This window comes from Clupea harengus, chromosome 8 (genome assembly GCF_900700415.2).
Source record: "Clupea harengus chromosome 8, Ch_v2.0.2, whole genome shotgun sequence".
NCBI lineage: Eukaryota > Metazoa > Chordata > Actinopteri > Clupeiformes > Clupeidae > Clupea > Clupea harengus.
Genome location: NC_045159.1, coordinates 1491482 through 1515239, shown reverse-complemented (window position 1 = coordinate 1515239; position 23758 = coordinate 1491482). Strand labels below are relative to the sequence as shown.

The window sequence follows — 23758 nt, the reverse complement described above, 5'->3', positions numbered from 1 at the left end:
GTTTGCTGCGCTCGTTCTGCTATCGGCTTCAGGAAGAGCCACAGATCTTTCTGCGGCATGACTTCCTGTTTGAGATGGCACTGCCAGATAGACGGCTGTATCTGATCCTCCCCTGGGGAAGGATGAACGCCTGGAGGATTCCCAGAAAAAAAGCCACTTAAGTTTCTACTCCACGTAGCAAAGCAGGCAGGAGCAGCCTCTCTTCCTTTTTCATTAATTATTACTTGGAAGAAGCATTGTTTCACGCAAGGTCCTCCCCCCTCTTTCAAACTCATTCTCCTTCAATTTTTTTCTCTCTCTTTCCTTGTGTCTCGCTGTGTATCAGCTGTGTGCATCCTGACTCGTCATACAATCTTCTAGTCAGGGCAAGGACAGGGAATTCTGTTTCATGAATATTAATGAATAATGATTTTTGCTGATGGCTTACAGAGAGTTGCCCGTATGTCTCCAAAATACAGCACATATGGGTTACTGTCTTAAGACACAGTTGAGTGTTCAGTGTTTGTAACGGGACCGATCAGTGTCACAGAGTGCGGGTGGGCCTGACCAAAACCCAGAGGCAGAGTAAGTTTAACAAAAAAGATTTTTGCATTTTAATAAGGCTTGCAAAAACAAAGTCAAAGAAAATACCTCTTAAGATGCCAAACATTGAAGAGGGGAAAAAAAAAATAAAAAATCAGAAACTGCAAATTATTGACAACTCTGCTAGCCTTTAAGCCAGAGGACAAATTTCAGCAATTGAGGGGTGCATTGAACAATCAATAAACACACATATGACAGGACAGACTGATACAAAAATATAATGTAATTCTGGGTGTAATCAGCATGTTCTAGCCCTAAACATTTTGATAATTAATTTCAGCGGCAAAATAAGAAGACAAAAGAGAGACGCCGCCTGATCAAGGTGACCTTCGCCAACCCCATTGCCATAACCAGAATGAACCTGGCCAATTAACCTGGAACCAAATAAATACCAGGAGCTTCATTGGAGATGCACAGTTTTCAATTTAATTGATAATGTGCCTGTCTTTTCCGTCTTATTGGTTGTGTTCTATGTTTAACTGACAAATATTCATGTTCATTGCTGCCTGTTTTGGCAAGGTCTCCCTTTTAACTTGACCATGTAAGGTCAAATACAAAGAAATCACATGATATGATGGAAAAAATCCCTCAAACACTAGTGTGTCATGTTACTTGGCTAGCTAACATTCATTTATAGCCTTATATGCTTTCATGAGCCTCTGAGAAGCTTTCCTTGGGCTCCCTGCTGCTATGATTCAGCTACACATTAGAGATGCTGTTAACAAGTTCGTCTTTGAACATATGTCGCCATGCATCTAAACTGGATGTCTGACCCGTTTCCCAATGAAGCATTAAAGCTTAATGTTGATCCAAACAAGAACACGGTGGTTTTGGGGAAGAGTTCTCCAAAGTGAATGAGGGCAGACAGTGTAGCAGTACCCATCACAATATTGTTTGCAGTGTAGAGCTGTGGCAATATACTGTACACTCGGCTCTTTACTCTACTCTGCTCTTTATGACTATATCTGATGAAAGAAAGGACACGAAAAGAGACCTTTTAATCCAGTATTTTCTTTAATCCAGTATTTCTAACCGACACTAACTGGAATTACAAGTATAACTGATGCTAATGCTAATGCAAAGAAAGGCGAAGGCTACCTTCCCCAGAGTGTTATTTAGTATGGTTAGTATCACGTATGGTTCTTAAGTGTCGTCATAATCTGCCAAATCTCATTTCACCGGATGAAATGAAGGTCAGAGGTTGGCTAAGTGACCTAAAATGAACAATTGAGTTGCTCTCGTCTGGTCACTCCACTCCACTCAAATCAGTTCAAAAAAGATTTCATGTTCAAAATCAGAAGTAAGCTCAAGATTCATTCAGCGTCAACGTATCCATCATCCCACTGCACGGCTCTCAGTAAACATTTTAATTGGATCTTTGCTTGCCAGTTTCACAGCACTCTAATCTGTCGTGGAAACATCACTTTTTGGTGACCTGTTTTTGTTGTTGTCTAGAGCAGATTAGTAGATACAGTAGCTGCTGTAGCTGCTGTGTAATCACTAGTAGGACTCTCCTCCTGACAGCAGCATGAGGCTCCATGAGCTGTCCAGCAGCATGCGGACTGTGCAGGTAGATGGCACGTAATGACCACACGAAGGTAATGAGCATATTAGCCTTCGGCAGTTTATTTTCTCCCCGTGTCTTTCGTCTGGATGATGCGTGTGTTCACAACCAGCATAATCATCATTATCACCTCATTAAAAACTTACTCAGCACTGATCACTGAGCTCATTCCCTCTACTCACTTTGTGAGTATTTACTATGTGTGTCTGTATGTGTGTGTGTGTGTGTGTGTGTGTGTGTGTGTCTGTGTGTGTGTGTGTGTGTGTCAGTTTGAGGGAGAGAGGGTGTGTCTCTGTGCACACACACACACACATGCTCTTTTGTATCTCTTTCCTCATCAGCCTCTGATTGCGTTCTTTATACTGTAGGAGATCTGCTAGAAGAGGTCCCTCTGCGTCCACAAGGAGGGTTTTTCTCCAGCATCATTATGGGGTGCGGTAGAGGCCACAGCAGCAAGCTGGGAGTGACAGACAGACAGTCACACAAACTCCACTTCATTAGTATTCCCAGCGGGTAGCCATGATAATAGGGTTATTCTAGGGAAGCTGCCGTTAAATTGTACCATTTTCAGATCACACGAGAGATAAAACCTTGCATTTTGCCAGAGCTTAATTATTCATGTGCCCTTTTAAAAATATGGATTTTTCTCTCCCACTCTTTCTCTGTCTTTTTATGACTCTAATGACATTTGCCGACTTGATATTGGTTTTTGCCTAAGAAAGTTGAATATCAAACATATTGACGGAGTTTGTCCCACTGGATGACCTTTTCAGGTTTAAGTCCATTAACAGTTTTATTTTGTCAAATATGAAGTACTTGTCTGTTTATGAATAATACAGTACATTTCGTGGTTATTTGTTGCCCAGTAGTGCACAGATTTGGAATTTGTTGGTTAGTTTGTGTGTGTGTTGGTGTGTGTGTGTGTGTGTGTGTGGGTGAGTGGGTGTTGGGTGCATGGGGATCTTTAGCCCTATGGCAATCTGAAACCATGTGCCGTCCAGCATTTATCAAACCGAAGAATTTATTTTGGCATTTCTAAATCAGAGCCATATGTGATTCAAACATTCTGCCCTTGGTATATTTCTCTGCACAAACGCACAGCAAACTCAAGAGATGAACATGAATATAAATAAGGCATTGCTGCACTAGCACATTTCTCTTACTTATCTCAGGCTGCAAATGTAAAAGTATCCTTATGAGCATTGTGGTGGAAAGAACAGAGAGAGAGAGAGAGAGAGAGAGAGGAAAGAGAGAGCGAGAGAGAAAGAGAGAGAGAGAGAATAAAGTCTGAATCTGCATTTTCTCTTGTCACTGGGGATGGGTTTGTGTTACTACATACCATGTCTTAGCAGGCAAAGAATACTGAACAGTTTGTTGTGCAATAATGATGTTCCTCATTCATGGTATTCATTCATGGGCACATCACTATTGGGCTTTTTACACCTGGCATTAAAATATGTATCTAGATTGTATCTAGATATGATTTCAACCAGATACATCTAGTATTAATATGTGTCTTCAGTGTCCACATTGAGATCCGATCACTGTGTCCAGCTCACGTCACATCCTCCTCTTGCCAGGTGTAAAAAGGCCCTAATATTTCAGTGTGTTAATAAGATGTGGAATGTGAACGAGTGTGAGCTAGTGTGCATTTGTGTGCTGTTTGTGTGAGTAGAGCCTCACTATCATCTGCCAGTGGTACTGGGATGGAAATAGCCACTGGGTTTTACATCCTTATACCATTAATTAGTTATCTGAGGTATTTAGTCAGCAGCCAATTAAGTCCCTATTAACACCATGTATCACAGACATACTGGCCCTAATGAGCAGAAGATTTGTCATATCTGTTAGTAAAAAAAAAACATTTTTTTTATAGATGCCAGGAGGTGAACATAACATCCTGGTGTGTGTGTGTGTGTGTGTGTGTGTGTGTGTGTGTGTGTGTGTGTGTGTGTGTGTGTGTGTGTGTGTGTGTGTGTGTGTGTGTGTGTGTGTGTGTGTGCGATGAGGATGAAAGGTTATGATGTAAGGCAAATGCTCTTGTGTTCAGTAAGTCAGTGAGTTAGGTCAGAAGGAACTTAATAACACAGCTGTTCTTAGAAACTGAAGTGTGATTTGTCACACGTGTAGTCTGAACACATTCTCAGAGATTCTGTGATGAGATTCTGAGATTCTGCTCTTCTAAATGGCTGAAAGAAGAGGAAAGAATCTGAAGTGTCTTCAGCAGCTCAACAAAGCTCCAGAGAATTGGACAAAAACTGATGAAATTGGCGGAACTATTATGCTAACCATACACTAGAAGACTCTGAAAAGACTTTTAGAAGGCTAAAGTCTGACACCCTCTCCACATCTAAAGACAACGTATCATTGGTCACAGGGTTTTTTTGGTCACAGACTATGATTTTGCAAAGACGGTCGATCTTGCAGGGTCACTATTTGCAAGATTGAAACTGGATTCCCTTTTGAGATTGTTTCCCCTCATGCTCTCGGTGGAAATGTACAAGAAGAGAAACTGTTGAACATGGGAGCAGAAACAGGAGCAGCTTCTGGGAAGTCATGTCCAAGAGACACTATTGTCCACTCCACAAATCCACTAGTTTGGCCTCTTTTTGCATAGTCCTCCCTGGAGTGTCCTCCATGTCCATCTACCTGCCAGAGACGTTCCTGTACCCGTGAAAAAAACCTCATGAAAATATTAAACACCGTTGATTGTATTGGAATGTCAAAACGAGAAAAAACCTGACTTAAGACAGCTCGGATGACAACCGCACACCAAGCGATCGGATGACAACCTTACACCAAACCAGCGAGATGACAGGACTCTCTCATGATGTTATTCCGATATTGGAAATTTATCCGCGACCGTGAAATCCCAAAGAGTCATGTCTAGCTTGTGGCCTTTGGAGTGAGATGTTTGCTGAAAGACTAAATGGAAACATCTTGATGTTGGCCTACAAAAAGAAATCTACTAATTATCAGTCAGAGTTGTGAAATTGGCAGAAAGTAAACAATCAAAGTGTTGCAATCAATTGTTTATAAAAAGGTTGAAACCAAATTGCTGTTTTTTCTCAGGAGCTGGCATAAGAGGTCCTCTCATTTATTTGCTATAATTGATTTGTTTTGAAGTTTCATGGTAAATCTGTATAGCATCTGCACAGTCATTTATACAGGTTAATATATTTTTACTACTGTGTTAGCAATTGTTTTCATTCCACCATATGATTCGCTTCAGCTGTTTCTTGCTTCACTTAAATGGTACAGTTGAGAAAAATGGCCATGATTATGTGTATGGATTACAACTCAAACATCAAGCCAGCTTCATGTTGCACAGCGTGTACTGTGGAAGTGTGTTGTGTGTGAATGGCCTGAGATGATGATTTTAGCTTTCTGGTTCATCTCTGACATCAGGTAAGAAGCATTAATCTGACAGCCCTCTCCATCATGCCAGCCCCCAGGTCTCCTGCTTGTGACCAATTTCAGGCTTTTCCTCCATTTTCTCCTTGGCCGTGTCTGCAAGATACAATTTCGTCCCTGGGGTCCACTTTACTGCCATATTAGCCATGCAGCAGATAGATTATGCTGAGATCCACCTTGTTGATAACTGAGCCCACCTCTTCGTATGTCCCCATGCCAAACTGTAGCACAGACACCAGGAAACGTCCCAATCAGTCTGACTTACCACGGCCAGACAAAGAAACCACAGTTTAAACAGAGCAACTGTTCACTGTGGCCATGGAGAGACAGTCTAGAGGCTTGAGCAGGTAATTAAGTGAGTGTCTGGTCAGACGGTGACCTATGGGGGGAAGGAGTGGACACACCAGAACTCATTAGTGTGAGGAGTTAGAAAGGTTCAGCTAGAAAATTAACTCCTTCATGTGAGAGCGTCTGTGAGCCAAGGCTCAGAAATAATGGTCAGAATCTGTATCAGAGACAGCGTGTCTGTCTATAGCCAGGTTTTCAACCAAATCTTTAATGCAAATTTTCACCATTCAATTGGGAAACCTGAGCGGAAACGCTTGAATAAGAGTCAAATAACAAATGAATTCCCTAGGGGGGGTGGATTAACTCACGATTCGCTTAGGCGCATAATGCAACTAAGGTTGATGGAAACAGGTTTATTCACATCAAATCGCATTTGTTGAGATTTTATTACATGTTTATGTAAAGGTTGCCGTGACAACCGCAAGTTCTGAACCCACACCTGTTCACAGCTCTTCCCTTAATTAGGAGAGAGAGTCCATTTTTTATTTGCATAACACAGCGGATGGAAATGTGTACAGACTCGCATTTCTTTTAGCCAAATTGTCTTAAACGCGCTAAAATATGCAAATTGGATGGAAACCCGTCTTATATCATGCCTCTGCACCTACAGCTCTCCCAGCTAAGATCATTCCCCTGTGTCCTCTCAATCAGTACAAGTCTAGTAGAGCAGCCTCACTGTATATATGTGCACACTTCAACATTTCAACATTTGGTCATCTTTTTTATATAACTCTCCTAACCTTCTGCCAATTATCAATATTGCATATGCTCTGGTCAAACATAATACTAACATTCTTTAATCAGGAAAATATATTTTATCCAACCAATCCGATCATTGAGGATTCACCTGTCCCATGCACGGAAGCATACATGAGCTTTGGTGAGGGGACACTGGAGGGAGGTTGTGTAGTTGTTGTCGAGTTTCAAATGTGGGTGAACTTGTGCTAAAATCATTCCAGGTCTTTTCACAAGACTGGAGGTCTACAGAGAAGCGATGTAGACACACACTGCATCTTACATATGACACGCACGGCTTCCCTTCCTCAGGCAAGGGAATATCTGTTGCTTGAGTTTAAGTCAAAGTTCATGATTTAGTTTCAGTGGGTGCTCTGTGAACTGAAAGAGCGGAGAGAGCTTATAAGCCTCGAGCATTGTGTTTGGTGAGGAAAATTTCCTCAGACATGAACAGAATATTTCTAACTTTGCTTTTGCCATTTTCAGGGGTGAGGTCAGGTCTTTCATCTCAGTTGACACGGTTGGAGGCTTACATTTGACTAGAACACTGACTAGGGCCGCAGAGTAGACGGGCAACGTCAGACAGATTGTGTAGCCAGCGACAAACTACTTTTTCTAGGAGCAAAAGAAATCATGGTAATGCGCCCTAAAAACTACAGACCTACTGTAAACGTGCAAGCGCTATGAAGAATCCCGCTGCCGCAGTTTGCAGTCACTTGTGATCGCTGCGACTGGATGAAGACGTACCAGTTCACGGGTCACCGCACATCCTGTAAATCTTCATCCAACAGTTTAGTCCCCACTCCACTTTTGCTTTCGGGGACTCTGCACTTCAACAGTGCACACTCCCAGAGGGTTGAATAGAAGTTGACTGACAGTATCTTCTCTCCGTCACTGGCGTTCCTCTAAAAACGGATTCCGCTCTTCTCCCTTCAGTGAGCAGCGCTTTCTCACAGAGCTCGTTGCTGACAGTTGGCTGTTGTTACCTCCTCACCCCTTTTGCGACAGCGAAGCCTGGCTTGCCATCTGGTAACAATGGGACCCGCACACAGGAAGTGTACCCGGCGCCCAGAGAGGCAAAGAGGGCGAGGGACCCTTCCGAGGTGCGTCACCAGAGGCCTTTTTGTTCTTCCGCCGGGCTGCTTTGTGCGCGGTGATAGAGAGCAGACAAACCGTGAGCAAGCTGTGGACACAACTCAGCGCAACCCGAGCACAAGCTCTGAATACGACTATTCTTCTGAAATCTTCACTGTTCAGTGACGACATCAGCCACGACAGAGAGCATGCCAGACAACTAAATCGAGGATATTTGAGAACGGCTTTAGTCAGATGTAGTTGCTGTCGGTGTCCAAAGAGCCTAAACTTATCTTATATCTTCTCATGTCTTGGCTGGTCAGTAATGGGTTCCACATCTGCATCAGTGTAGCACTTTTGATTGTAATCCTGATGTTTCAGGAATCTTACACCAGAGGTCAAGCTTTCCATATCATTGCACATGAACAAACTCCATTAATGTCCTTGGTCAGTTTGCCTAAATGCTGAACCCAATTCAAAACAAAAAACAACATTGTACATGTTGTTTTCTAGGTAAAGTGGGTGTAAAAATGTATAATGTAGTTGATTTGTGCAACCAGCTATGGAGGAATCTAACCACTATTGTCACATTGATGATAGCAATGTAGCAATCTTACCCTTCACTGCTGTCTGTTCAGGTAGCGCTTTTTGCTGACTTAAGTTACTATTCGCTGTGAGCGAATTGAAGGTACTGGTATTAAGCAAGTATTATTAAACAGACTAGACATGCCGTTTTCTGCCATTTCAAAACATTTTCTGCCATTTCAAAACAACTCCTTCTGCAGCCCTTATATGTAACCATTAAATCACTCTTCTGAGTTGAAGAATACTGCATAGAATTTAAAGCGAAGACCTTGAGAACTTGGATTTTACTCCAAAGCAGCAGTAGACAGCAGTACTTGCTACATTGTGCTATGTGGTGAATTGCACTGAAAGTATATTACATTCAAATAATCACGCTGTGAGGAGCATGCTGTGCAATGTAAGGAATGATGAGCGCCTCTGCTGATAGATGACCGCAGAACATATTTAAGCTACATGTCTGATTAAATGTAGTGTCCATAATTCTAATCCAATATACTTTTTTTGAAATTCAGTAAATAGCTCCTAACGATCCTCTGTCTGTGTTCAGTGTGTGTGCAAGAAGGAACTCCAGTGTTCGCACACAGAACTGCCGCTGTGAATGGGAAACAAATATGGTTTTCAAGCTATTCAACACGTTGCTTCAGGAGCACAGAAGAGTCGGGTGCTAATATAAACAACCTTTCCCCAGAATCATGGACCTTACCTTTAATTAATTTATGTATTTATTTATTTTGAGGTATTATCATTATAGACTTTTACAGGAGAGTAGTTTTGCTCAAAATGTGCTAAAAAAATTGTAAGAAGGTCATGGAAAGCATACAATGGCAATAACAGGTTTAAAACAAGTATCCCTCACTACGGTTATTCAAGACATTTTTGGATACATTTTATTGTTCTATGTTTTTCCTAGTGACCTGTAGGGCTTCTTAGTTGAAACCAAAGTCTGCTCTTACAGACCAACTGTATTTCACTGAAAAATGCTAATTTGCTGAAAACCCAAGCAGGAATAGACCAGTGCATGCATTTAACACTCATTACCCTTGAGCCTCACTTGCCTGCAGTGCTGTAACTCTGGAGTAACATGGGAGGTTCAGTTGTGGTAAATGGTGGAAAAAACTGTTCTTTAATGTGTACTCTTATTCTGTCTGAGAAGATTGCTGCTAACCTCCTAAACTGAGCATCAAGAATCCACCCAAAAAAAAAACAACACATTGAGTCAAAGCACATTGGCCCTCATTCTCGAACATTTTCTGAAGTTTCTTCTGAAATGTTTCTTACGGGCTTCGGAAAAACAACGTAAGCAAAAGACATCCGCCAAATTCATGCACGCTTGAAAATGCGGTCCTACGCAGCAGAAGTTTTCTGGGCTGTGCTCCCCCGGAAGAGTTTTCTTAAATTGAAAGCGCGTTCTCGTGCTCCTGAATTTGCATACATACACGCCCTGCCAGCTCCTTATAAGGGCACGCAACCGTAGTGACGTGTGCAGTCGGAATCGACCGAATCTACACGAAAGCAACTCGTAAACGAGTCATGTCAAAGCGGTTTCGTGTACATTACATTTAGTCATTTAGCAGACACTTTTGTCCAAAGCGACGTACAAGGGATAGAACAGTCAAGCTACGAGCAATAGAGACCTAGTGTAACAATAAATACTACTTTACATAAGAAATAGAAAAACGAAATAGGAAATAAAAACGAAGTGCAGGAATGTAACTGCTATAAGTGCAAGTTAAGCACTAGTCGAAGTGCCAGTTAGGAAGGGAGGTGCTCTCTGAAGAGTTGGGTCTTCAAAAGCTTCTTAAAGGTAGAGAGGGACGCGCCTGCTCTGGTAGTGCTAGGCAGTTCGTTCCACCAACGTGGAACTACTTGAAAATTCTGGATTGCCGTAGGCTACTTGCACAGACGGCAGTGCCAAACGACGCTCACTAGACGAGCGCAGCATTCCGGTGTAGTCCTTTTATTTATTTTATGACATCACGGTGCCTCGTAGAATCATGACTATAGGCCTACATGTGAAACGTAATTGTTAATGATACTTTAATCCGAGGATCTGTAGAGTTGATGTGAACGCAATCACCAACGATTTCTCACAAATGAATTAACACGGAGAGTTTTCTTAAATGCGATTCCTCAAAAAACCACAAGATGGCCCACGGGGCCATCTTGTGGTTTTTTAAGGAATCGCATTTGAGAAAACTCTGGCCGAGTTACGACTGCTATTTCGAGTTCGGAAAGTCTTCTGAAGTTCAGAGCAAATCCCAGATGAGAGAACTTTCATGAATGCCGAATGTTGTCCTAAATCCAATTCCTCTTAAATTCCTCTTAAATTCCTCTTAAATTCTTCTTAACTGCGTTCGAGAATGAGGCCATTGAGTTCTACTAAATATGAACTTCCTACACTGCTAAACTGTATTGTGTCCACTGTGTTCAGCCCCTTAACATGATGAATATGTCTGCCCTACAGCTTAATCAAGATAGCTGATACAACATAATAACTCTGTCATTTACAGAGATCTGTTCTTTACTGTGTTCTCCAACTCAATGGTCTCTTCTTGTGGTTCTGTCATTTACAGAGATCTGTTCTTTACTGTGTTCTCCAACTCAATGGTCTCTTCTTGTGGTTCTGTCATTTACAGAGATCTGTTCTTTACTGTGTTCTCCAACTCAATGGTCTCTTCTTGTGGTTCTGTCATTTACAGAGATCTGTGGTTCTGTTTCTATTTGGCAGGGAATGAGTGAGAGAGAGAGTGGGAGATGAACCAGATGAACAGCAAGCCGTATCAGTCCCTCTCCAGGGCTCGTCCAGACATGGAGCTGCGCTACTCCAGCTCCTCGGAGGAGAGCGAGGAGGGCACCGACCGCCTCCAGCAGCCGTACAGCCACACGCACGCCGACTACAGCCACGACCGCAGGCTCGCCTACAACAGCCACCGCGTCAAGAGGAAAACCAGCCAACAGCCAAACGCAGGTGACTCACAGAATGCGAGACACAAATACATCTTCATTCATATGCACATGCAAAACGTTAACAAAAGGATCAAATCACCCCAGGATGAGCGATTTCCCTGCTAACAGAGGATAATGATAATCTTTATGATAATGGTTTCATGGTTCATACACCACCTTGCCCACACATGATAACTGCCAATCATAGGTGAATGAGGGTGCACAGTAGCAGTGCTTTGTTCGATGTTTTGTCCTTTTCTTGGTCCAGTGAGCTGCAGGCATCTTACTACAAACCTAAGGCCACCAAGGTTACTGAATGTTAGCATGAGTAGATCACCAGAATGATGAAATGTTTGGATCAGCACTTGAAATTTAAGGTCTCTTGTTGCAAATGGTCAGACACAACCAAACACTTAGGCTACACTAACACACACACACATAGCCTACATACGTATACCTACATATAACTACACAAACAGACTAGCACGCACAGACTTTGCACTTCACCACCAATAAGCTGCTTTGTATTCAGAAAGCTGACATTGTGAGGGTGTCACGTAGTGAACTGTGCTTTTATTGAAGACATATAAGCAACAGACCACAGTCCTGCTACTTATTATTGGACGGCTGAAATATTAATGCCAAGTTGCAAGTTGATAGCTGTGCGCCGGTGTATTTGGTTTCTGTGTGCATTTCGTAATGTCGGCTGTGTGAAACATCAAAATATAGACTGTCTTGCTAAGCTAATTAAGCTACTGGGGCAAAACTAAATTGAAGGGGAAAATAATTGACTCTAAATTGATTCTGTCGCTTTCCAAGTTATTTCATAGATCATTCTAAAACTTACATTTGTTAAGCTCTATAATGCTGCCAGGTTTCGTCATTCAAACCGAACAATCTCCAGCTCCACAGTTTCCATAGCAAAGATCCAGCCGGTGAACGGGACGGGATCTTTTTGAAGTTTCAGATTGGTATTTTGGTAGGTGGGATATGATCAAAATTCAGAGATTTATTAAAAATAAGAATTTGATTGAGGAGGTTTCAAAATAAGTATTTGACTGTATAATGCTTCAGTACGTATATGATTTGGAAATGGATTGTTGGTAGTAGTATACTCCGAAAGGCGGATTTGGTTGGCTGGCACACCTTGGTGAGGTAGAGAGTCAGGTCTGGGCTCTGGCTGCAGTGGATGCAGTGCTCTGGTGTCTGAGTCCCAGATCAGGGTATGCCATCAGGACTAATTAAAGGTAGGCAATTCTGGAGAAACAAGCAAGAGTAAGATTGATTTTGAAAGTATACAATTGAAAAGATCCCAGCCCCTCTGTTTTATCTTCGGCTCAGCCTAATTATTTCTTTTTAGCATTCTTTCTTCATTGGTCTCCCTCTGTTTACTTGTCTTAGTCGTGGAAGTTGCTGTTGGCTGAGGAGGGATGGGCAGTGTTTTCATTGCTGGTGGTTGTTTATCCGCCATTGCATTTGCTCTAAGAACCACTCACTGGAGACTCACTGGAGTTATTGAGCTTGACCGAGTGAGCGCACGTGGGGGGAGGGGGGCGTGAGCACGAGCAGTAATTGACACTCCGTCAGACCCTCCTCCTGGCTCTGATTGGTTGTTTTGATTCGGTCACGATGGATTCACGATGGCAGTAGGGGCACTGATTGTTTCACAGATTATCTGTCTCATGTCCTACTGTCAGGACATAGTGACAGTTTTAGCACATATGACAAGAAGTTATTTTTATACGGGTTAACTGCTGCCGCTTTAATTAGTGAGGAAAGGAAGATCTTTGTATTTATTATTTTTGATTGATTAGTTAATAAGCATATATTTGTTTCATGGTATTGTGGAGGGCTTTAACAAACAGAAGAAAGAAATAGTCCTCATTGTGGCGATAATATTTGTTGTTCATCTCTTTCCTCACCCACCCCTGGGCAATCCATCAAGGCAGTATGAACGCTTTCCTCAGTCCATTGTTTAGGTCCTCGTGTGCTAGTTTGTTTCGGTTTAGGCAATTAGAGAATTATCAGAGCTAGGCTCATTTAAATGTTCCCATCAATTCAGAAAGTCGTATACTAAACTGATAATATAAAACTGTTTTGAATATTGTTAATTGATTAGTAATTTATTGTTAACACCATCATCAGTCACCTGCGTTCTATACTAAATGCATACATTTACGCAAACATGCATCTGAACCCACTAATTGAGACAAATAGGCTTGATATGATGTGTAAAGGTGTTTCCCTAGTTTATCCATAGAAATGCTTGATTTAGAACGCTAATAATAAGCATGTTTGGCTTGGTAGCTGGCCGTGGTCCTGGGATGCCTATCGCAGAGATTGTGTGTGTGGGGGGTGAATGACGGCAGGCAATAATCCCCATGGACTCCTCATGATTTTTGGTTAAAAAACATCATTATGTTTATACAACACAGAGGAGATTGTTCCGATGTGAACAGGATAGCCTGTCTAGTTTGTGAGTGTCCACGAGGGCATCACCAACTCTGTGTGCTGTGTGATGGGACTAAATTAATAATCACCTAGCAGCCAGATGGAGCTCATTTTAATTATCTTTATGCACATGTGTGTTGTCAAAATTGGTGTGTGTGAACAGAGATATTCATTGTGAATGTGTTGTGTGTGCATATGGCTCTACATGCAGCGTGTGTCTTATCTCTCTCTTTCTCTCTCTCTCTCTCTGTATCTGTCTTTCTCTCTGTATCTCTCTCTGTATCTCTCTCTCTCTGTATCTCTCTCTTGTGTGTGTGTGTGTGTGTGAGAGAGAGAGAGTGTGTGTGTCTCAATATGTTAATGTGTGGGTAGGAGTATGCATAGCTCTTTGTGTGTGCTGTGTATATGTTATTATGTGTCCCTTTTGGTTTGCATGCTGGTTGGTTGCATTAAACAGGGTGGATGGCTGCCCTATACTCTCCCTGAGTCCATAAATACACACACACACACACACACACACACACACACACACACACACACACACACACACACACACACACACAAACAGTATGTAAATGACATGGTGTATTCAGATCTTACATAAAGACAAATAATATAGTTTTTTTCTAATTTAGGTCAGTGTGTGTGTTTGTGTACATTGTCATTGTGTGTGTGTGTGTGTGTGTGTGTGTGTGTGTGTGTGTGTGTGTGTGTGTGTGTGTGTGTGTTTTGTGTATTGAATGGTGAGATGCATTGTACAGTTTCATGTGAGTGGTCCTTCATGTTTGTTGGCACTCTATTGCTGATGCTCTTTGAGTGGGGGCCACCTCTTCGTAAATGGGTGATAGGGATGGAAATACGAGAGGTGGGAGACTGCATTATCTGAGCCATAATCAAGGTCAACACTGGTATTTAAGGTAATAGCTGATTGTAGTCATTTTGTAAGTGCACTACAAAACCAAAACGCAAACACATGTGTGTGAGAGAGTGTGTGTGTGTGTGTGTCTGTGTGTGTCTGTGTGTGTGTGTGTGTCAGATTGGTTGCGCCTAAGAGAATGTCTGAATTGGTTTATTTATTCTTAGTCTGTGGTGATGTGTCCTCATTTTTGACCTGTTTTAAAGCCTTTTAATGCAAAATGAAGCATATAGCCCTTTTTAAGATTGTATGGGTCTGTGCATTTACCCTGTTTTGCTTTGTGTTGAACAGCAACAGGACACAATTGAGTTATGAGTTGATAGGATCATTATTCTTTTATGTATTGTAGCTCTTTGATATATGACGAGATACTTTGATTTCTATTGACATTTCTTTTTTCTTTTTTTTCTTTTTTACAAAGGATTAACATTTCAATAACAGCATACAGTGATAAATAGATAGGTAGATAGATAGATATATGGATAGATGGATAGATAGATAGATAGATAGATAGATAGATAGATAGATAGATAGATGGATATATGAGGAATTATCAGTTTCATGAAGCAGATGGTGAGAACAACTGAATGGGATCAGTTTGTTCAATGTGGATTTGTATATTAGTAAGAAATTACGGTCATGTTTGCATCTTATGCAGCTTGATGCAATATATCAAGGTATATCATCAGGTAGAACGTTAGAATTCCCAAGTGAATTCGTTTCCCCTCAACTACTGGTAAATAGCCCATTTGGCCTTGTCACACTTTGTGCAGACTGTATGTATAAAACATAATTCTACAGGGAAGTACTTGATAGGCTGCATTGTACTATAATAATACTAAAACAGCCTGTGTATATGTGAAATATGTCTAAAATTACCAAGCTGATTAAATGTCATTTGTTCATATCCAGGCCCTTTCTGTGACCGCCCCTTCTGCGTGAAAACATTGTTCATGTTATATTAAATGTTACCTTTATTTTTGTAACATGATGGACACCGTGTTTTTATCCTGCGTGTGGGTACAGGTGGTGGAGGTTGTTTGATTGTGTACTCACCAATTAGCATTCTCTAGGCTTCACAGCAGAAGGGTTGGGGAATATCAGAGAAACAGCATATGGTATGGGTACCATGATTATTTTTGCTCTTTGGGTAGGTCTGGTGTAAAATGCCTAAACGCATATAGAATAGCAGCAGCTTTCAGTGATAGTTTGTTCAATCAATTCAAACAATTCAAGATTTATCATTTATCTTCATCCCTACAAATGAACTACAATGGTATTTATCCTTTAGTTTAGATGTTTTGCTGTGTTACATGAGAAATACAATTATAAAGATAAAAATGTGTATGAAGAGATAACTTGGAGAAAAAAAAACTGACATGTGACCTCTCCCATTTGAAGTCTGTTAAATGGAGTCATAAAGGTTGGTCATCACTGACATGTCATTTTTTGACCTTTCATATGATAATAATCTTTTAGAACATTAAAATGAACAGGGCAATTTAATAGACCTTACATGTATCATTGTAGAAGCGTTATATCCTACAGTGCACTTATTCATGCCTCCTCATGCATGGCTATCACTTTGTTCATGGCAGCCATTTTGGTTTGAAAAGGGCTGAGGACAGAGACGGGATTTTACATGATCCTACCCGTCACCAGCCCATTGCGTTGTCTGCCTCCACTATTATTATGATTAGTGCAACCCGAATACTAATGCACCACACATTTCACAGGTTATTGGGATAGTGTGAAGGGCTCGGGCAGCGGATACAGAACTCTGCAGCAACAAAACATCTTTCCCTGGAAGTATAAAATACGTTTTTGCGACAATTGTTTCACCCAGAGGTTGTAGCGTAATTATTAGCAACCCTACCTCTGCTCTCTGAGGGTGCGGGTTCGAGTTCAGTGTGGGACTGCTTACATTGATATAAAATCACATAACAAGTGACACATTAAAACATATCACCTGTGAGTAGCCACATCTATGTGTCACGGAACAAACAGACTTCAAGTTTTGGATTCTTGGAACAGAGTTTATTGCACACGGAGACAGCCAGGAACACACAGGACAGACAACAGGTTGCAGACACAGAGAGGCTGCGGGAGAATCCTCAACAACAGTCTCAACCCTCGGAGGGGCGCAGGCGCGTAGCACTGCTGGGCACTGTCGCTACACGATCGTAGTCACTCACATTGCGCATGCGTCATTTTGCGACACTGTCGACTGCTGTCGACAGTGAAGCCGCGCGCGCATGCGTCACGACGACAGATCCGTTTTCAATCATGGAGAAAAGTGACGAAAGCCAGTTTTTTTGAAAACATGACCATTTATTTAAAAACAAAGATGTCACAGTAGACAAAACAGATGAGGTGGAGGATCAAAAAGTCTCTCCCCAGTTTCGTTTCATATGTTGACGTAGAGCCTTATGCTGTTAGCCGTTTACAACATAATTAAATATAACATTAAATATACCCACATTATGCGTTAAGACAAGCCCCATATGTTGACGTTTAAACCGTTTACAACATTATTAAATATTACGTTAAATAAACCTACATTATGCGTTAAGACAAGCCAGATATGTTGATGTTGAGCCTTATGTCGTAAACCGTTTGTGTCTGAGTATGCGCAATGTGAGGGACTACGATCCCCCAAAGGACTACCATCGTGTAGCGACAGCACTGGTGGCACTCGCGATCTACTCGCCGAACTAAATAAAGCAGAGGCAACCTCTTAATGAACAAACTATAACAGAACACGCCGTTGCGGCAAACAAAACATGAGTCACACTCGGCAAGACACTGAACTAAACTATAACTAAGGTTGTACTCAAAACAGGAACTAAGGAGAGGAACTAAACTGAAACTAACAATGATGGACGAGAACGTAATCCTTCGGAAAGCCAGGTCGTGGGAAATCCAATGGGAGCGCTTCCGTTTGAAGTGCGATACCAGACACCGCGTGAAGGGAGAGTGAGGTATATGTAGGGGCTGTGACAGGTGTGGGTGATTAGGAGCCAGGTGAGTGTAAACGCGGTGCAGGTGAGTGAGGACACAGGTGTAAGTGATCAGTACTCCGGTGAGAGTGAGCGAGTGGAAACCAACGGGGGCGTGGCTGGTGCAGGTCAATCTTATCTTTGTATGGTCCACTGAACGTTATCCACGTACTACACAGTTAAATCCACTGTTATTTCAGTTATGAAGCATAATGTGTGCTAGACATGATGAGGTAGCTAGTTAGAGATTAGTCTGGCAAGAGTTGCAAGTGCAATCTGACTTTTTAGCACTGCGACACCGTCTTTTTATAATTAGACTCCGCAAACAGAACCAAAAATGCGATGGTTGCAGCACTTAGTAACTCTGTTAGAGCATTTTAAAACCAAATAACGGTAGGAAGACATAACCTAAAGGTGCTCTAGAAAAGCATGCATTTTAGATGGATGGCTTACATAGTGCACTGGAACAAAGGTGATTGCTTATGACTGGGGCTCATCAAAGAGTATCTACATTGTAACACTTAGACTAACTTTACACAAAACTGAAATTTGTGTGAATCAATTTGATTTCATCTTAACTGGTGATTAAGTACTGTTTGAGAAGCTTTCTATTTTTTGTGGTGAGGTTTTATTGTCAGTTGTCAAAAGTGGTGGGGACGAAATTGATGATTGCAAAAAATGGTGGTGACATGTCCCCAGCGTCCCCGGCGTAAATCATTGAGGATGTCTGTAAACATAATTATTTTTAAGAACACAAATTGTGGTCTTCATGTTAATCTCTACATTTTAATGACATCCACAAACTCTGCAGGAAGTTGCAATGAATTACCACACTATTCCACCGCACTGCAAAAATGTTTCTTTTTCAGCGTTTTAGTTTCTTGGTGATATATATTGAAGAACAGAAGTACAGAAGAAATGTTAAAGTAGCCTTGGAAACTTGATAAACTATCATCCATTGAATTCATTATTTTATCTGCCTTGTCCTGTTGCGTTGCTGCAGCGTTTGGTTTGACATGATTAAAACAATACACCCACGCACCCCAGTCTCTGCTCTTGGCCTTCAATCTCGTAAATGGAGTCTTTTTTTTATTGTTTTTTTATTTGTTGGTGTAGTCCATCCCCACGCGTGTGTATTGTTTCGTACCTTTGATTTGAACCAGGAACTACTGACACACAGACACCCTCACGCATTCGTTCTTGTCTGACGGAAGCAAAAACATGACTAGAAATTGGCTTTCTGCTTCCATTTATTGGTGTATTCAAATGATGCACATGGAACAAAACATTCTGTTCTAGTTGCCCTGGAAACTGCATAAAATGAACAAGAGCCATTTGCTGCACGCTGTAGAGCTCTCTCAACCCGAACAGATTGAGAGGAGAGCAGGCAGTGAGAGATCTGAGACATGCTGTTTGTCAAGAGAAGAGGAACGAGAGAGAGAGAGAGAGAGAGAGAGAGAGAGAGAGAGAGAGTGAGTGAGAGGCCAGAGAGGAGGCATCTGAAAATGAAGGCACCCAGAACAGAGGCTGAGGCAGGAGGAAGGACACATAGAGGGGAGACCGATGGGGGAGAAAGAGTAAAATTTAAAAAGGCAGAAGCAGATAGGCAAGTGAGAGGAGAGAGAGAGAGAGAGAGAGAGATGTTGACATGCAAAAGAGGAGAGAATAAACAACTCATTCCTTGCATGGTAGGCTAATGTTAGTTACCATGTTTTACATAAGTTTATTGTGGCATGTTCAAACAATGGACCTTTCCTAATCCTAAAATAAACCATAATTTCTGAAATAAACGAGATGGAGAAATGATGGAAAATAAGATATTTGCAATATTTTCTTAAAATAAAAACAAATTTATTTACAGAACTTCAATATACCATCAAACCAAATTTTTTCACAACATAGAAGTTTGTCCACCACCCTTCATATTTAGCACCTGCTCTTCCACTACGATGAGGGAATGCTGCCAAATTTTACAGATGAATGAGAACAAAGTAATAACTGAGGCTACCCCCTGGCCACCAAAACATAGTGGCGGAGGTTTTCTGTCCAAACCCAATCTTAAAACAGACACCGGTTCAGTCGTGCACATACTTTAAGGATACACATCCCTGGCAGTGCTAACTGCTAGGACATGGTGACGGTCCGTGACCACGGGCCCGGCTTAGAGTGGGCCGCGCACAGGCCTCAGTCAGGCTCCGAGAGTGGCCGAGACCAAGCCGCAAATTTAACAAGATGTGCAGAGTTGCTTAAATTCTCGTTTATCTAATCCGCTACACTCAACACACAAGCCCATGAACCGTCTGAAATGACACAATTTTAATGTAGCTTTTTGTTGCAACACACGCACGTGTTTTGTATTAGCCTTTTGGGTGTGCTTTCATCCCCCTGTATGCTTGTACATCCAGGCTGTGATCGGACAGGAGAAGTGCACTGCGATGTAAAGGCACTTTGAAGCACACTAAAATAGAAGGAATTGAGAAGAGAGGGCAAAGAGAGAGAGAGAGAGAGAAAAGGGAGGAAGGAGAGACGAGAGAGAGAGAGGGGGGTATAACAAAGGGAGTTAGTCATGAGTGAGCCGGAGAGGCAGAGGAGTGTGAGCGAGCGCCCAGTGCTCGTTTGTGAGTGCGTGCTTCTGCACTGCCGGCTGGGACTCCGAGGGGCAGCGGGGTGGGTCGCTCTGAAGGACGGAGCAGCCGTCCCACTGTAATTAGGGCTGAGATGATTACTGGAATGAGAGGGGGGGGGGGAGGGGAAGAAAGAGAGAAAGAGGGCCACTTGCACACAGGCCCTTTAAAAGAACACTTCCAAGAGAGAGAAAAGCTCTCTACCTGCACTCTCTTTAATCTGCAGAGCGCCTTGCATCAGCAGTGGCAGACAGCTGTAGTGTCATGTAGGTTAGTGCTACTATGGAGGACACGTGAGATGTGCTGATGTGGGGGGCTGATCTCTGCCGTAGCTGTCTGGGTAAACCTTCAGATGGCTGTGGCTGAAAGGTCAGATGGTTTTGTCAGACATTACTAGCCTACACGTAGTAGACCATCCAGCCACTGATGTAAGATTCCCTCTCTCTCTCTCTGTCTCTATATCTGTCTCTGTCTCTATCGCTGTCTCTATGTGTGTGTGGATGAGGGTCTGTGTTTGTGTGTGTGTGTGTGTGTGTTTTGTGTGTGTGTGTGTGTGTGTGTGTGTGTGTGTGTGTGTGTGTGTGTGTGTACTTAATTTGTCACAGTGTCACTGAAGTTAATTCTCCTCAGTCACTCTGAGTCACTGTTTATCCCAGTTGATCCTATCTGCACACAACCTCTAATTAAAAGCTAAAAAGAGAGAGTTTGCGAGTATTTCTGTACGCGTGGTGCGTGTGTTGCGTGTGTTAGTGTGTGCACACGCAAGGCTGTCGAAGGTCTTGGAAGAAATAAATGAGCGGCATTTGAGGCGCCGAGTTGCTCTTACCGAGCCTGGCAGAAAAGATCAGGCTATGATTAGTCCCTCACACGTGCCACGGGCTCTGTGCTACAACTGTGAATCGCTCTAGTGTTCATTAGTTTCACTCTGCAGTCTGCAGAAGAAAGACAAGGCGCAGGTTAAAGGAGTGTCTGAGTCTGATGAGCCTTTCTCTTTTTCTCTTTTCCTTCTTTAGCCTGCTCTCTCTCTCTTCCCTCTCAATTCAGTTTTGGTTAAAAACAGCCTCCCAAGCATATCAGAAACTAATGGCAAACCAGACCTACAACAGCAGAACTTTATACATATTTAGATACATTATGAATGTACTTTCAAATGGGGTTGCTACTGGGATGATATTAGGTCTACAAAATGGATGCTTTGCTGTTCCCCAGCCAGTGGAGTGCAGTCAGTCGGTGGAGTGCAGTTGTGTGTTGTGCAGTGAGGAGAGGGCATCCTTCCCTCTCTCTCCCAAGAGGCATGGAAGACTCTCCTCACTACTCGCCAGCAGGAACTCTGGAAGGCCCCCTACGTTCTGGCTGAAATATTAATCTCAGATTAGTTTGTGTTTGTGCTGCACGTTGTGTGAGGAGAGTGGAGTTCTGTCACACACACACACACACACACACACACACACACACACACACACACACACACACTAGGGCTGAACGATTAATTGCATTTGAGATTTAATCGCGATATGATAGAACGCGATTTTCTAAACCTGGTCTAAAAAAAAAATATATATAAATATATATATATATATATATATATATATATTTTAAGATGATACATTTTGCACACAGTGTTTAAGTGCATGCCTAGTGTTCATACTTAAAATGACTTTTTTGACACCGATTTGTTGTTCTTGTTTCTGTAATGAGCAGTTAAATAAAAATGTAAAATGTGGGAAAGAAGATTTTACACTAAATGTATCTAATATTGTGTTGGTCATATTTAAATCATTCATTACGTTTTGTTGGGGAAAAAAAGAGAATAAAAAAAAAAATCGCATATTAAATCGCAATCGCAATATTTTGGTAAAAAATCGCAATTAGATTATTTTCCCAAATCGTTCAGCCCTAACACACACACACACACCTCTTTCTTTCCCCCATCCAAAGGGTCCATTTTGAGTTAACATCTGATCACCACAGCAGGCTCTTGACTCTATTTACATATCTGGCATAATCTCTGCTTTTCTATTCACTCTTACTCGATTGATTCGATTTGCTTTTGTGCTGAAGCTGTGATTCCCTTGAGATTCTTTTTCATTTCGTATGAATGGGTAACCTAAATGGAGCAAAGTCAATATTAGAAACATCTCACTAAGAATGTTTTGTCCATTTGAAGAATACATTTTATATTTCTATCTACACATGTCTATCTTCCTCAGGATTTACCAAGCATGCCATAGATGATGACAGAGCCTCATCTCCCTTGAAATCCCCCTTACAAAAACTAATATAGGTAAAATAGCTTTTAAGTTCTTTGCTTCCCATAAATGGAACACTATTCAAGTGGAGTTGAAATTAACCAAGTATTTGTCTGTCAACCAATTTAAGAGCCTTTTAGATAATAAGGATGTGCCTCAATGCTGTTGTTTTGAATGATTCTCTGATTTAATTTTTTTACTTTATGTTATTTTATTTATTTATTTTTTATGCTTAATTTCTGAGTTGTTTGGTGTGTTTTTTTTAAAATGTATTTTGTCTGTTTCGTTTTGTTGTGGTTTGTTTATGTATTGTTCTTCTGTACTATGTGGCCTCAATCAGGGCATTGCTGCAAAAGAGCCCTGTGCTCAGTCAATTTCTCCCTGAATAAACAATGATGATGATGATGATGATGATGTTCTATTAGATTAGATTTGATTTCACTCTTGAATTATTCAATAAACTGTTACCAATTGTGAGAGCACACAATTATTTTCCCATAATATCAGTCACGTTCCTAAACAATTGCATTCAGCATTCAGGAGAATCAAATCCTACTTTACCAGCTGAGAGGCTAAGGCTGAGAGAGGTGATGATTGGCTAAGAAACACAGAATGTAACTCTAATGTTGCTGCCTCTCTCCCTCTCCCTGTTTTGGCCCTCTTTCCCAGATGAAGACTTCCTCCACGCACCCTCTTCTCAGCGCCCGTATGCCGGTGGCGTGTCCGTCTGTGGCGGTTCCGACCCGGACACAGACCCCGAGGGCCCGGCCTCGCCAGACCACGCCCTGCACCTGTGGATGCAGGAGGTGAAATCGGAGCACGGCTCCGGCCTGTCCAGCCGAGCCAACTCCATCCTGTCTCTCACCGACACCGAGCAGGAGAGGAAGTCCGACATGGACAACGGTAAGACACCGCTGCTGTCATCACACATACAAGTCAACGTACACATGGAAACATATACATACATAAAATAGGGTGACCAGACGTCCTCTTTTACCCGGACATGTCCTCTTTTCGAGACCTAAAAAATGCGTCCGGCAGGGGATCCAAAAACGTCCGGGATTTTGCCTTGTCGGATATTTGTGTTTCTCTGGGTCTTTCACAAACTAGTTTGTGCGCCCTTTCAAGTTTTGGAAAGGGTATCTCCCTTACGTTCCACCTTCTTGCGCGAGCTCTGACTGTAGACTGTCATTGGTCGACCGCCCTCTCAGTGTTGCCAGAGGCACGATAATTATCCTCCAAAGACGATCATTTTGAGCATTTGGTACGAT

The 23758-nt window shown here is 42.0% G+C and overlaps 1 protein-coding gene across 1 annotated transcript in view; it reads left to right on the top strand.

Annotated features, from left to right (window-relative positions):
* Positions 1 to 23461, top strand: part of LOC122133059 (teneurin-1-like) — a 39873-nt gene extending 16412 nt beyond the window's left edge. Inside the window, exons 2-3 of the mRNA XM_042708380.1 lie at positions 11031 to 11270; positions 23157 to 23461. Of these exons, the coding sequence (XP_042564314.1) occupies positions 11057 to 11270; positions 23157 to 23461 (519 nt within the window). The 5' untranslated portion in view covers positions 11031 to 11056. The remainder of the gene's footprint in view (positions 1 to 11030; positions 11271 to 23156) is intronic.
* Positions 23462 to 23758: the final 297 nt, after the last annotated feature.